This window comes from Brassica napus, chromosome C4, assembly GCF_020379485.1.
Source record: "Brassica napus cultivar Da-Ae chromosome C4, Da-Ae, whole genome shotgun sequence".
Classification (NCBI taxonomy): Eukaryota; Viridiplantae; Streptophyta; class Magnoliopsida; order Brassicales; family Brassicaceae; genus Brassica; species Brassica napus.
The window spans coordinates 51,503,210-51,516,319 of record NC_063447.1 but is presented as its reverse complement, the minus strand read 5'-3'; the positions used below and the strand labels follow the sequence as shown (position 1 = coordinate 51,516,319).

The following is a 13,110-nucleotide window of genomic DNA, read 5'->3' as shown; positions in this document are numbered from 1 at the left end:
TAATTATAAACAGTTTTAAGTGATATAAATTAATATATGATAAAATTGATTTGTTTTGAAGATAGATGAGTGGAAGTAGTGAATCATGAAATACTTTGGTTTCGGAGTTTGACAAACATATGTTGTAGTATTGTATGTATTGTTAGGGTTAGATTTTGGAAAACTAAAATGTTTTTTTCAAAAATTAGTTTTCACCTATATGTGTTTATTTCTGTGTATAGTAAACACTTTTCAAGTTTGATTTGGTTTTATGAAGTGTTTAACTAGATAATTAAGTTTAGGGGTTATGTTTAGGGTGTGGACGACTTATATTTCAGTCGTCTGTTGAATAATTTACCCGGACGACGTATATTTCAGTCGTCCACATCGGACCGAACCTTTAATTTTACCAATGTACGTTTTAACCTAACCGGATCATTTTACTCGGACGACTTACATTTCAGTCGTCTGGTGAAGAAATTAAAACAGACGACTTACATGTATGTAAAACATTGTGAAACTTAGTTTTACAGAAGTTGTTTGTAATACATTTTTAAGTTTTACAACATTGTAATACTGTTGTGCGAAAGATTCCATACTTTGGAAATATTGTTTTTCTAATTTTTTTGTCTGCAAGGAAATTGAGCATGGCATATGCAAAACTATTCTCTCAACATTTCTTATGTGGACAACTCAGCTTAAAATAGTATGATTTAGCAAATGCTAACCATAATTGTAAATGTGTACTTAATAAGAAAAGGCTATAATTTTTACAAGAACAAGGAAATTGATCACAACAACAACACAAGGGTTTGAAACTGAATCATATGACATAATCTAGCCGTACGACACAATCAGACAAAAACAATTTGAATCTGAGACCACTAAAGAATTGATCGGAAGACAAAAACAAGTTGAGTCTTTCTTCGTAAGCCACATTTTTTTGTAAATGAAGCTTCCTAAAATTCTTTGTTTTTTGTAGTTCTGATTCTGTTCTCTATGTTCGATTCAAACAACAAAACAAGTTTATATGTATCATCTGAAGAACAACAAATTGAAACCTCCAAATTTCAATCCGAAAATTTTAAGTAAAAATATATTTTTCCGTAAACCATTGATAATAACGATTGAAACCCACCTTTTGTCGACAGTGAGAATATTTTTTCGTTGTGGGAGGTCGCTTCAACTTCAAGAGGCACAGCTTGTATGCAACATTTTTTTTTTTGTGATGGGTTATACCACATTTTTTATTTAGTCACATTTAAAAAGGTATTATAGGCGTTTGATTAGTTAATGAACTTTAGTTAGTTGATTTTTAGTTTGAGGGATATTGTTGTGATAAAAATTTAAAAGAGATTATTGAAGAGAATTACTATTGTTTTTTACTCATTAATAAATGATAGTTTTGAGAGTTATTTTTGAGGGGTTTTTGCCAAAACTAACCCACAACTTGATTTTAATCCCAAACCTATATCCAAACTTGAATCAAAGGCAAAACTAACCTAAAATCCTAGTGAAATTACAGCTCAACCCCTTGTGACTAAACAAAAAAACAGAAGCCATTTTTACGAATATAGCCCCAGTAAATCGTCTGAGTCGTCTGGACGACTGAAGTGTAAGTCGTCTGGACGACTGAAGTGTAAGTCGTCTGGATGACTGAAGTGTAAGTCGTCTGGTACCAGTTTATTTTAAAAATAATTTATAAATCTTGTAAAAAAATATTTTGATGCGTGAAAAATAAAAATCAAGTAATTATAAACAGTTTTAAGTGATATAAATTAATATATGATAAAATTGATTTGTTTTGAAGATAGATGAGTGGAAGTAGTGAATCATGAAATACTTTGGTTTCGGAGTTTGACAAACATATGTTGTAGTATTGTATGTATTGTTAGGGTTAGATTTTGGAAAACTAAAATGTTTTTTTCAAAAATTAGTTTTCACCTATATGTGTTTATTTCTGTGTATAGTAAACACTTTTCAAGTTTGATTTGGTTTTATGAAGTGTTTAACTAGATAATTAAGTTTAGGGGTTATGTTTAGGGTGTGGACGACTTATATTTCAGTCGTCTGTTGAATAATTTACCCGGACGACGTATATTTCAGTCGTCCACATCGGACCGAACCTTTAATTTTACCAATGTACGTTTTAACCTAACCGGATCATTTTACTCGGACGACTTACATTTCAGTCGTCTGGTGAAGAAATTAAAGCAGACGACTTACATGTAAGTCCTCCAAATATTCCCGCCTAAATTTTTTTTAAAAAATTATTTTTCCGCGTAAATAATTTAAACCAGACGATTGAAATGTAAGAAGCAAATCACATTTTTTAGAACTTTAAACTATCACTGTGAGTATTTAAAACCTGAAACGGTTGCATATCAAGTTAATCCTCTATCTCGTGTTTGCACTCGTTTGTGATTGATTTGTTAAGAAGTAAGAACAGAGGAAGAAAGATAAACAAAACACAACAAGGTTAATGAGTTCAGGCTCTTAAACTCACTCTACGTCTCGTCGGGATCTGATACCCTGAATCCACTAAAATTACTTGGTTTATATACAAGTTCATTGTCTAAACCCTAGCCACAAAACCCTCTTGTCGGTTCCTTAAGAAACCCCAACCATGTCGTATGAGAGTGGTCCCAAAAGGAGAGTACTGCAGAACCGACTTCCTCTTCTGTCGAAGCTTAGTTCTCAAGAACCAGCCAACTTCTGGTTCATTTTGAGAAAGATCCAATGCACACGCCACAGGACTCTCACTTGCTCTCATTTCATGTTGGAATCGTAGTCATGGTCTTCTGCAACTATAAAAGCCTTCTAAGTTGAATGCCATCAACACTTATCCGTAGAGAAGAACAGACATTCCTCTGTTCGGACTCAAAACCATATCCACAAAACTCTACCTTGGATTTGAGTTTCATTGATTCTAGTTCTTGGATTCCACCAATCTTTCTGACTATTGTCAGTTCTTTGAAATCTAGAATAGTTCCAGAGCATTTTAGAGCTTCCTCACCGGCAACACCTTGGTAAGGGCATCAGCTGTATTGTAAAGAGTAGTCTTTGTTAGCTTCACCAAACCGTCTGCAATCAAGTCCAGTATAAAGTTATACTTCTGAGTAATATGCTTTGTTCACATCATTCTTGGATAGTGGCACTCTAAGAATCACTAAACACTTCAACTGCATCTTGATGAAAACCCCCTCATTCATCAATCCCTATCCAAACTTTTTATTTTACAGCCTAAGTTAGTGCCATATATATACTCGGCATCCGGTGGAAGTAGTGCCACCACTTCTATAGACCAGACTTCCAACTGATTGTTCCATCTCCAAGAGTGAAAACATACTCACCAATTGGCCTTTTGCTTTCTAAATCTCCTCCAAAATCAGAGTCGAAACCCTTTCAAAACAAACTTTGTCTCTTATACACAAGCTTTAGTTCGCGTTTGATATACCTGAAGACCCACTTCACTGCTTGCCAATGCTCTTTTAGAGGTTTGCTCATAAACCGGCTATTCACTCCTGCTAGATAAGACAAATCCACTCGGGTGCCAATCATGGCATACATGATGCTGCCCAGTGCCGGCATAACATTCTTATCGGCCCAGGGCAAATTTTTTTATTCTACCTTTTAAGATTATTTATTTTTCAATGCTTTAAATACATTTTTGTTTATAAAATATAACAGTAATATATTGTGATTTAACCATATATAATTAAAACATTTCTAGGCCCCTTTTTAATTTTATTTATTAAAAACTTGTAAAATATTTATGTAAAAATGTGTATTTTTAAGAAAAATCAAGCCCCTTGACTTTATACGGAGAGACACAGGTTTGGACCTAGTACGGTCGTACGATTTTTTCCCTAGTTAGTTGGCTCTGATGCTGCGGACTGCACTAGAGCAAGGGACTGTCTTCATTGACTCTGCTTGTTCTTTTAGTTCGTTGTCTGTATCTGTTCTTAGCTTGAAATGGACTCCTAATGCTGTCTGAACTTGCTTGAATTGATTTGAGTATGAACATGTCTAACACTTTCATCAAATAATTTTTTTTTGAGACAGTGTTAGAAAATCTTTTGTTCTATTTTGTTTCTTCCATGTCTTTCATCTCAAACTCTACACAGGGAAGAACCTTTAGGTCCTTAATCTGTTTCATTTCTCTTTATTCGTCAACGTGCAACAACAAATAGATGTACTGATCCTTACAAATTTATATGATGTACACAAAACTGCTTTCAGAATGGCAGAATTGTATTCCTCAATTTCTTAAAAAATTTGAAACCTCAGATTTTCCACTGTTCAAGCCCAGAAAGAATTTTACTTCCTTATTTTTTCCAAACCTTTCTTTCAAAGTTTGCCATAGCTCAGTTGGTTCATTTATGTGTGCATAAAAATGCTCACATTTTTATTAGATGTTTCCTGAGTAAAATATCGCATCTGCCTTATTTCCATGAGGCGATTTGTTTCCGATTTTAACTTGATTAACCTTTTCATCTCTAGAAAAACTTACTTATATGTGTTTATTTCTGTGTATAGTAAACACTTTTCAAGTTTGATTGGGTTTTATGAAGTGTTTAACTAGATAATTAAGTTTAGGGGTTATGTTTAGGGTGTGGACGACTTATATTTCAGTCGTCTGTTGAAATAATTTACCCGGACGACGTATATTTTCAGTCGTCCACATCGTACCGAACCTTTAATTTTACCAATGTACGTTTTAACCTAACCGGATCATTTTACTCGGACGACTTACATTTCAGTCGTCTGGTGAAGAAATTAAAACAGACGACTTACATGTAAGTCGTCCAAATATTTCCGCCTAAAAGTTTTTTAAAAACTGTCGCACACTCGACACAAACCAACTTAATCCAGAACCTAAACTACAGATAAATTTTCAGATCCTAACTAGACTCTTGACTCAAAGACTAACGGTAGTATATCAAGTAGTCCGGCTTATATGGCCTAAGACCTCAGTACCAACTACTAAACAACAATATCAATACTAAACAACTCAATCAAACCGTTACCCAGATAGTTCAGCCTCCTGCTATGAAACTATCTTTAAACTAAAATAACGGGAACCTGCACTCAACATATCAACACACAAGAATAGAAAACATGATGCATCCTAGCCCTAGTCCTAGTCAGGTTATTAACTCAGTCTTAATTCCATTCATCTCAGCTTAGCCCGTGCTAAACTAAGTCTAGTTCTGTAAATAAAATAACTCTAAGGACTATACCATTCAATAGCGTGATCATTCTAATCTATATGCGACTCGATCTACCCTAAATTCCAAATGGAATTCACACAAAACCAACTCACAGTGTTCTAGGCGAGAAGCAAGCTGGTTGATCGGAGAGGACATGACCCAAACCCAAAGAACGACTTGACTGAACTGGACTGGACTGATCTCGACTTGGACAGAACCTCGGCTTCACCATGAGACCTTACAGGTCTGTACGGACTGATCTGGATTCGGACAGAACATTCTTTAGCTTCTGGACAGTTCTTCGGACTTCCCGGCGGAGTATTGAACTTCAAGACTTCGACTGAACTGAACCCATGAATCTGAACTAAGTCTTGACATCACCTCCACTTGATCATCAAAGCAACTGACTGGCCTGGACGAATTCATTTGACAAACCTTCCCTAGGCGCTGACTCGAAAGCAGTAGAGAACTGACCTTGAAAACTCTCTAAAACACTCGAAATAGCTCGGAATCACTTGCTTTCTTTTTCTAGTTTTCTCTCACGTTTTTAACTTAGTTTGGACAGGTCTGGATGTGAAGAAATGAGTTGGGGTCATGAGGTATTTATAGGAGACAACAACTAATCAGCTTCAGATTGGTGGCAGCCTGTGTGTCGCTTCGCATGGCTCCGGACGCATGCGCGGCGGCACCTCGTGCTCCACATGGCTGGCTGCATGTCCATGACACATGCAGGACGCCACCACTCCTCCCAGATGTCAGGCTGCATGACTAGAGCTCATGCAAGGCGCCACAACAGCACACACATGTCAATCATCATGCTTCAGTTGCATGCGCGAAGACACCTCGTGCTTGGTCGATCCACCTCGTGCTTCTACGTGTCAGGCTGCATGTACAGCTTCCATGCAGGGCGACACCTCAAGCTTCTGGAGACACTCAGCTTGTTAGATGGTTGACACCACGTTCTGAACACCTGCAACTGAACTGAACCCATGGAACTGAACTAAGTCTGGAAAGCACCTCCACTTGATCATCAAAGGAACTGACTGGCCTGGACGAATTCATTTGACAGAACCTTCCCTTGCGCTGACTCGAAAGCAGTAGAAACTTACTGAAAACTCTCTAAAACTCTCGAAAACTCTCTAAAACACTCGAAATAGCTCGGAATCACTTGCTTTCTTTTTCTAGTTTTCTCTCACGTTTTTAACTTAGTTTGGACATGTCTGGATGCGAAGAAATGAGTTGGGGTCGTGAGGTATTTATAGGAGACAGCAACCAATCAGCTTCTGGTTGGTGGCAGCATGTGTGTCGCTTCGCATGGCTCTGGACGCATGCGCGGCGGCACCTTGTGCTCCACATGGCTGTGTGACCTACCTCGACCTCTGCCTCTACCGTTCCATCCTCTTCCTCTACCACGGGAATTTTCATAGCCCATCTGACTATGCTCTTCATTGTTCGAAAACATCAGCTTCCCTTGGTCTTCTTTCTGAGTTTCTTCTCCTACACGCTCCTCGTACTCCATAAGCCTTCCAACTATGTCTACAAACCCTGTCGAGTTGAGATCTAGAACTTGCTCAAGTGATGCTACGATCTGGATATACTTGTGTCTCGGAAGACTCTTCAAGAACTTCTTGACCATCTTGGATTCTTCTATGTTCTCTCCCAACGAGGTTGCTTTGGATGATAGGCCCGATATCTTCCCCGCGAAGTCATCGACCGTATCGTTATCATCCATCTTCAACCTATCAAACTCCGTCATCAACGTCTGAAGTCTCGCCTCCCTTACACGATCAGCTCCTAGGTGTCGCGACTTGATGGCATTCCAGATCTCTTTTGATGTGGTTTGTTCTCCCACCTGGAGAATCAATGTTTCAGGAACAGATTGAAACAAAAGAGTTATCGCCACATCGTTCTTCTTTTAATCATCTGAATCGGGTTCGATCGTGTCCCACACTTCACGAACACGAAGTAGAACCTTCATCCTCATGGACCAAACTGTGTAGTTTGTCGATGACAACATCGGACATTGGATGGATGTAGATCCAAAGTCCTTCGTGCGTGGAGCCCTAATCACGTCTGCCATCTTGCTTACGCGATCTCTTGTTCACACGCACCAGGATCTTAAGCTACAACTTAAGCTTAAATCGAATCTCCAATCTGAGGCTCTGATACCAATTCAAATCTCTAGAAACACAAAGGATTATAAAGAGTCTGATTGGTAAGGACTGTAGCTTTAAAATGTTTGCTGTAGAAAAAAATCTGTAGACTTTTTGCTGTGGCTTTAGATTTTATTGCTGTAGAATTTTATGGAAAGCACTAAAAAATTTCTTTGGATATTTGGCTCTGCAGATCACTTGTACAGCTGTAGGTTATTTCAAGAGCTGTGGTTTCAAAAAAAAATTTAAAGCTTGATTGCTATGAATTTGGTGCTTTAGAAATAAATAGGGTTGTGGACAGCACCTACAACAACTATCAATCACCCCAAAAACAATTTTTCTTATTAGCTTTAGAAACTACTCAAACTAAAACTCTCAATATGTTTCTCTTAAATCTTATGGAACACCTCTCCATTGATCTATATTTATATGAAAGACAATTCACTTTAACATGTGGGATATGGAAAACACAAATCTAACCTAAATAGAAACTTCATTTTCCTATTTCTAGGTTTCATTATTGTGTTTATCTTAACATATTAAACATCTAATAATATGTTAAGTTTTCACAAGCTTAGAATTATCCAACGCTAATTACTTTTAAAAATCGTTTAAAGGTTTCATTGTGGTAATGCAGGAAGTGGGAGAAATAGAAGCTGAGATTTCTGAGGTTGGGGTCGAGAGAGTAGTGAGGAGGATACTCACATATAGAACACCTCGACCGCTTATTTTGCCCAAGGATAAAAGCTTTTGGGGACCTAAAGACGAAACTATTCCTTTACCGTCATGGCTAACGGAGGAAGATGTTGCTTACTATGTTAGCAAGTTTCAAGAGAAAGGTTACACTGGTGGAGTTAATTACTACCGCAATTTTGACCGGTAACTTCTCTACTTTTATTCTGCATCTTACATAGTTGAATGTTGAGAACTCAAACTTTTAGGTACTCAAAATACAAGTACTTGCTAAAATACGGTCTACATGCAAGTTACTTCCCGTCTTATTACATGTTTTTCGCAATTTGCTTGTGGATTACTTGCATTTGCATGTCACTTTCCAACTAACCTTAGATTTTATCTTTGAAAGTGTTTTAGAAAGTTACTAGTGTATATAAGCAGCAGTTAACTAGTTAAGTGTCTTTAAGGATTTTCGAACTTACTAGCATTTTTCACAGTGAATTAATAAAGCAACAAAATATGTATATAACAATAATACTAATAAAATAAAACATGGAAAACAAAAGCCGAGTATATGTTGTTACCTATCCCTTCTAGTATGTCAGAAAGTTTGAAGAACATAATTTTTTTATCTTGAACGATATGCATCATATCATACAGTTTTGAATCCCAGTGGTAACACAACAACTACATTAATAAAACCGCTTACTACATATCATGGCTTGTAAATGCTTGTTCATAAAAAATGTGATTTGCTTCTTACATTAACGCAAAAGCATAATCGACGCCTTTTCCTATACCGGCAGAAACAATGAGCTGTTTGCTCCATGGGTGGGATGCAAAATCCAGGTACCTACAAAATTCGCGATTGGGGAGCAGGATCTGGTCTACCATTTTCCTGGTGCGAGGGAATACATACATGGTCCCAAGTTCAAGGAAGAAGTTCCTTTGCTCGAAGAGCCTGTGGTCATCGAGGGGGCTGCTCACTTCGTTAACCAAGAGAAGCCACAAGAGATCCTCCAACTTATCGTTGACTTCATCTCCAAATTCTAGTCTTGCTTTCCTTAAGCCACCTTGTAAGTTCCATACGGAAGAGCATATATGCTTTTAATAAGTTGAACAGTGAGGATTATGGTTTATATGTATTATGAAGTTTAAGGTTCGTTTTATCAACCTTTTTCCTATGGAAGTTTTTCGTAAAAATGTTTATTTTTATTTTATGAAAGTTATTATGTAAAACATTGTGGAACTTAGTTTTACAGAAGTTGTTTGTAATACATTTTTAAGTTTTACAACATTGTAATACTGTTGTGCGAAAGATTCCATACTTTGGAAATATTGTTTTTCTAATTTTTTTGTCTGCAAGGAAATTGAGCATGGCATATGCAAAACTATTCTCTCAACATTTCTTATGTGGACAACTCAGCTTAAAATAGTATGATTTAGCAAATGCTAACCATAATTGTAAATGTGTACTTAATAAGAAAAGGCTATAATTTTTACAAGAACAAGGAAATTGATCACAACAACAACACAAGGGTTTGAAACTGAATCATATGACATAATCTAGCCGTACGACACAATCAGACAAAAACAATTTGAATCTGAGACCACTAAAGAATTGATCGGAAGACAAAAACAAGTTGAGTCTTTCTTCGTAAGCCACATTTTTTTGTAAATGAAGCTTCCTAAAATTCTTTGTTTTTTGTAGTTCTGATTCTGTTCTCTATGTTCGATTCAAACAACAAAACAAGTTTATATGTATCATCTGAAGAACAACAAATTGAAACCTCCAAATTTCAATCCGAAAATTTTAAGTAAAAATATATTTTTCCGTAAACCATTGATAATAACGATTGAAATCCACCTTTTGTCGACAGTGAGAATATTTTTTTCGTTGTGGGAGGTCGCTTCAACTTCAAGAGGCACAGCTTGTATGCAACATTTTTTTTTTGTGATGGGTTATACCACATTTTTTATTTAGTCACATTTAAAAAGGTATTATAGGCGTTTGATTAGTTAATGAACTTTAGTTAGTTGATTTTTAGTTTGAGGGATATTGTTGTGATAAAAATTTAAAAGAGATTATTGAAGAGAATTACTATTGTTTTTTACTCATTAATAAATGATAGTTTTGAGAGTTATTTTTGAGGGGTTTTTGCCAAAACTAACCCACAACTTGATTTTAATCCCAAACCTATACCCAAACTTGAATCAAAGGCAAAACTAACCTAAAATCCTAGTGAAATTACAGCTCAACCCCTTGTGACTAAACAAAAAAACAGAAGCCATTTTTACGAATATAGCCCCAGTAAATCGTCTGAGTCGTCTGGACGACTGAAGTGTAAGTCGTCTGGACGACTGAAGTGTAAGTCGTCTGGTACCAGTTTATTTTAAAAATAATTTATAAATCTTGTAAAAAAATATTTTGATGCGTGAAAAATAAAAATCAAGTAATTATAAACAGTTTTAAGTGATATAAATTAATATATGATAAAATTGATTTGTTTTGAAGATAGATGAGTGGAAGTAGTGAATCATGAAATACTTTGGTTTCGGAGTTTGACAAACATATGTTGTAGTATTGTATGTATTGTTAGGGTTAGATTTTGGAAAACTAAAATGTTTTTTTCAAAAATTAGTTTTCACCTATATGTGTTTATTTCTGTGTATAGTAAACACTTTTCAAGTTTGATTTGGTTTTATGAAGTGTTTAACTAGATAATTAAGTTTAGGGGTTATGTTTAGGGTGTGGACGACTTATATTTCAGTCGTCTGTTGAATAATTTACCCGGACGACGTATATTTCAGTCGTCCACATCGGACCGAACCTTTAATTTTACCAATGTACGTTTTAACCTAACCGGATCATTTTACTCGGACGACTTACATTTCAGTCGTCTGGTGAAGAAATTAAAACAGACGACTTACATGTAAGTCGTCCAAATATTCCCGCCTAAATTTTTTTTAAAAAATTATTTTTCCGCTTAAATAATTTAAACCAGACGATTGAAATGTAAGAAGCAAATCACATTTTTTAGAACTTTAAACTATCACTGTGAGTATTTAAAACCTGAAACGGTTGCATATCAAGTTAATCCTCTATCTCGTGTTTGCACTCGTTTGTGATTGATTTGTTAAGAAGTAAGAACAGAGGAAGAAAGATAAACAAAACACAACAAGGTTAATGAGTTCAGGCTCTTAAACTCACTCTACGTCTCGTCGGGATCTGATACCCTGAATCCACTAAAATTACTTGGTTTATATACAAGTTCATTGTCTAAACCCTAGCCACAAAACCCTCTTGTCGGTTCCTTAAGAAACCCCAACCATGTCGTATGAGAGTGGTCCCAAAAGGAGAGTACTGCAGAACCGACTTCCTCTTCTGTCGAAGCTTAGTTCTCAAGAACCAGCCAACTTCTGGTTCATTTTGAGAAAGATCCAATGCACACGCCACAGGACTCTCACTTGCTCTCATTTCATGTTGGAATCGTAGTCATGGTCTTCTGCAACTATAAAAGCCTTCTAAGTTGAATGCCATCAACACTTATCCGTAGAGAAGAACAGACATTCCTCTGTTCGGACTCAAAACCATATCCACAAAACTCTACCTTGGATTTGAGTTTCATTGATTCTAGTTCTTGGATTCCACCAATCTTTCTGACTATTGTCAGTTCTTTGAAATCTAGAATAGTTCCAGAGCATTTTAGAGCTTCCTCACCGGTAACACCTTGGTAAGGGCATCAGCTGTATTGTAAAGAGTAGTCTTTGTTAGCTTCACCAAACCGTCTGCAATCAAGTCCAGTATAAAGTTATACTTCTGAGTAATATGCTTTGTTCACATCATTCTTGGATAGTGGCACTCTAAGAATCACTAAACACTTCAACTGCATCTTGATGAAAACCCCCTCATTCATCAATCCCTTATCCAAACTTTTAATTTTACAGCCTAAGTTAGTGCCATATATATACTCGGCATCCGGTGGAAGTAGTGCCACCACTTCTATAGACCAGACTTCCAACTGATTGTTCCATCTCCAAGAGTGAAAACATACTCACCAATTGGCCTTTTGCTTTCTAAATCTCCTCCAAAATCAGAGTCGAAACCCTTTCAAAACAAACTTTGTCTCTTATACACAAGCTTTAGTTCGCGTTTGATATACCTCAAGACCCACTTCACTGCTTGCCAATGCTCTTTTAGAGGTTTGCTCATAAACCGGCTATTCACTCCTGCTAGATAAGACAAATCCACTCGGGTGCCAATCATGGCATACATGATGCTGCCCAGTGCCGGCATAACATTCTTATCGGCCCAGGGCAAATTTTTTTATTCTACCTTTTAAGATTATTTATTTTTCAATGCTTTAAATACATTTTTGTTTATAAAATATAACAGTAATATATTGTGATTTAACCATATATAATTAAAACATTTCTAGGCCCCTTTTTAATTTTATTTATTAAAAACTTGTAAAATATTTATGTAAAAAATGTGTATTTTTAAGAAAAATCAAGCCCCTTGACTTTATACGGAGAGACACAGGTTTGGACCTAGTACGGTCGTACGATTTTTTCCCTAGTTAGTTGGCTCTGATGCTGCGGACTGCACTAGAGCAAGGGACTGTCTTCATTGACTCTGCTTGTTCTTTTAGTTCGTTGTCTGTATCTGTTCTTAGCTTGAAATGGACTCCTAATGCTGTCTGAACTTGCTTGAATTGATTTGAGTATGAACATGTCTAACACTTTCATCAAATACTTTTTTTTTGAGACAGTGTTAGAAAATCTTTTGTTCTATTTTGTTTCTTCCATGTCTTTCATCTCAAACTCTACACAGGGAAGAACCTTTAGGTCCTTAATCTGTTTCATTTCTCTTTATTCGTCAACGTGCAACAACAAATAGATGTACTGATCCTTACAAATTTATATGATGTACACAAAACTGCTTTCAGAATGGCAGAATTGTATTCCTCAATTTCTTAAAAAATTTGAAACCTCAGATTTTCCACTGTTCAAGCCCAGAAAGAGATTTTACTTCCTTATTTTTTCCAAACCTTTCTTTCAAAGTTTGCCATAGCTCAGTTGGTTCATTT

General features: G+C 36.2%; 1 protein-coding gene across 1 annotated transcript; it reads left to right on the top strand.

The window, feature by feature from the left end:
* The first annotated feature begins 7,959 nt into the window (after positions 1-7,959).
* Positions 7,960-9,193, top strand: LOC125586392 (epoxide hydrolase A-like). Its single transcript, XM_048756473.1, has 2 exons — positions 7,960-8,224; positions 8,827-9,193. The coding sequence occupies exons 1-2, from the start codon at positions 7,977-7,979 to the stop codon at positions 9,071-9,073; spliced, it is 495 nt and encodes a 164-aa protein (XP_048612430.1). The 5' UTR covers positions 7,960-7,976; the 3' UTR covers positions 9,074-9,193.
* Positions 9,194-13,110: the final 3,917 nt, after the last annotated feature.

What these genes read in the sequence shown, in the direction of transcription:
- LOC125586392 (XM_048756473.1), top strand. Translation starts at nt 7,977, where the DNA reads ATGCAGGAAGTGGGAGAAATAGAAGCTGAGATTTCTGAGGTTGGGGTC. An exon ending in TACTACCGCAATTTTGACCG is followed by an intron (nt 8,225 to 8,826) that starts GTAACTTCTCTA and finishes CTATACCGGCAG; the next exon opens with AAACAATGAGCTGTTTGCTC.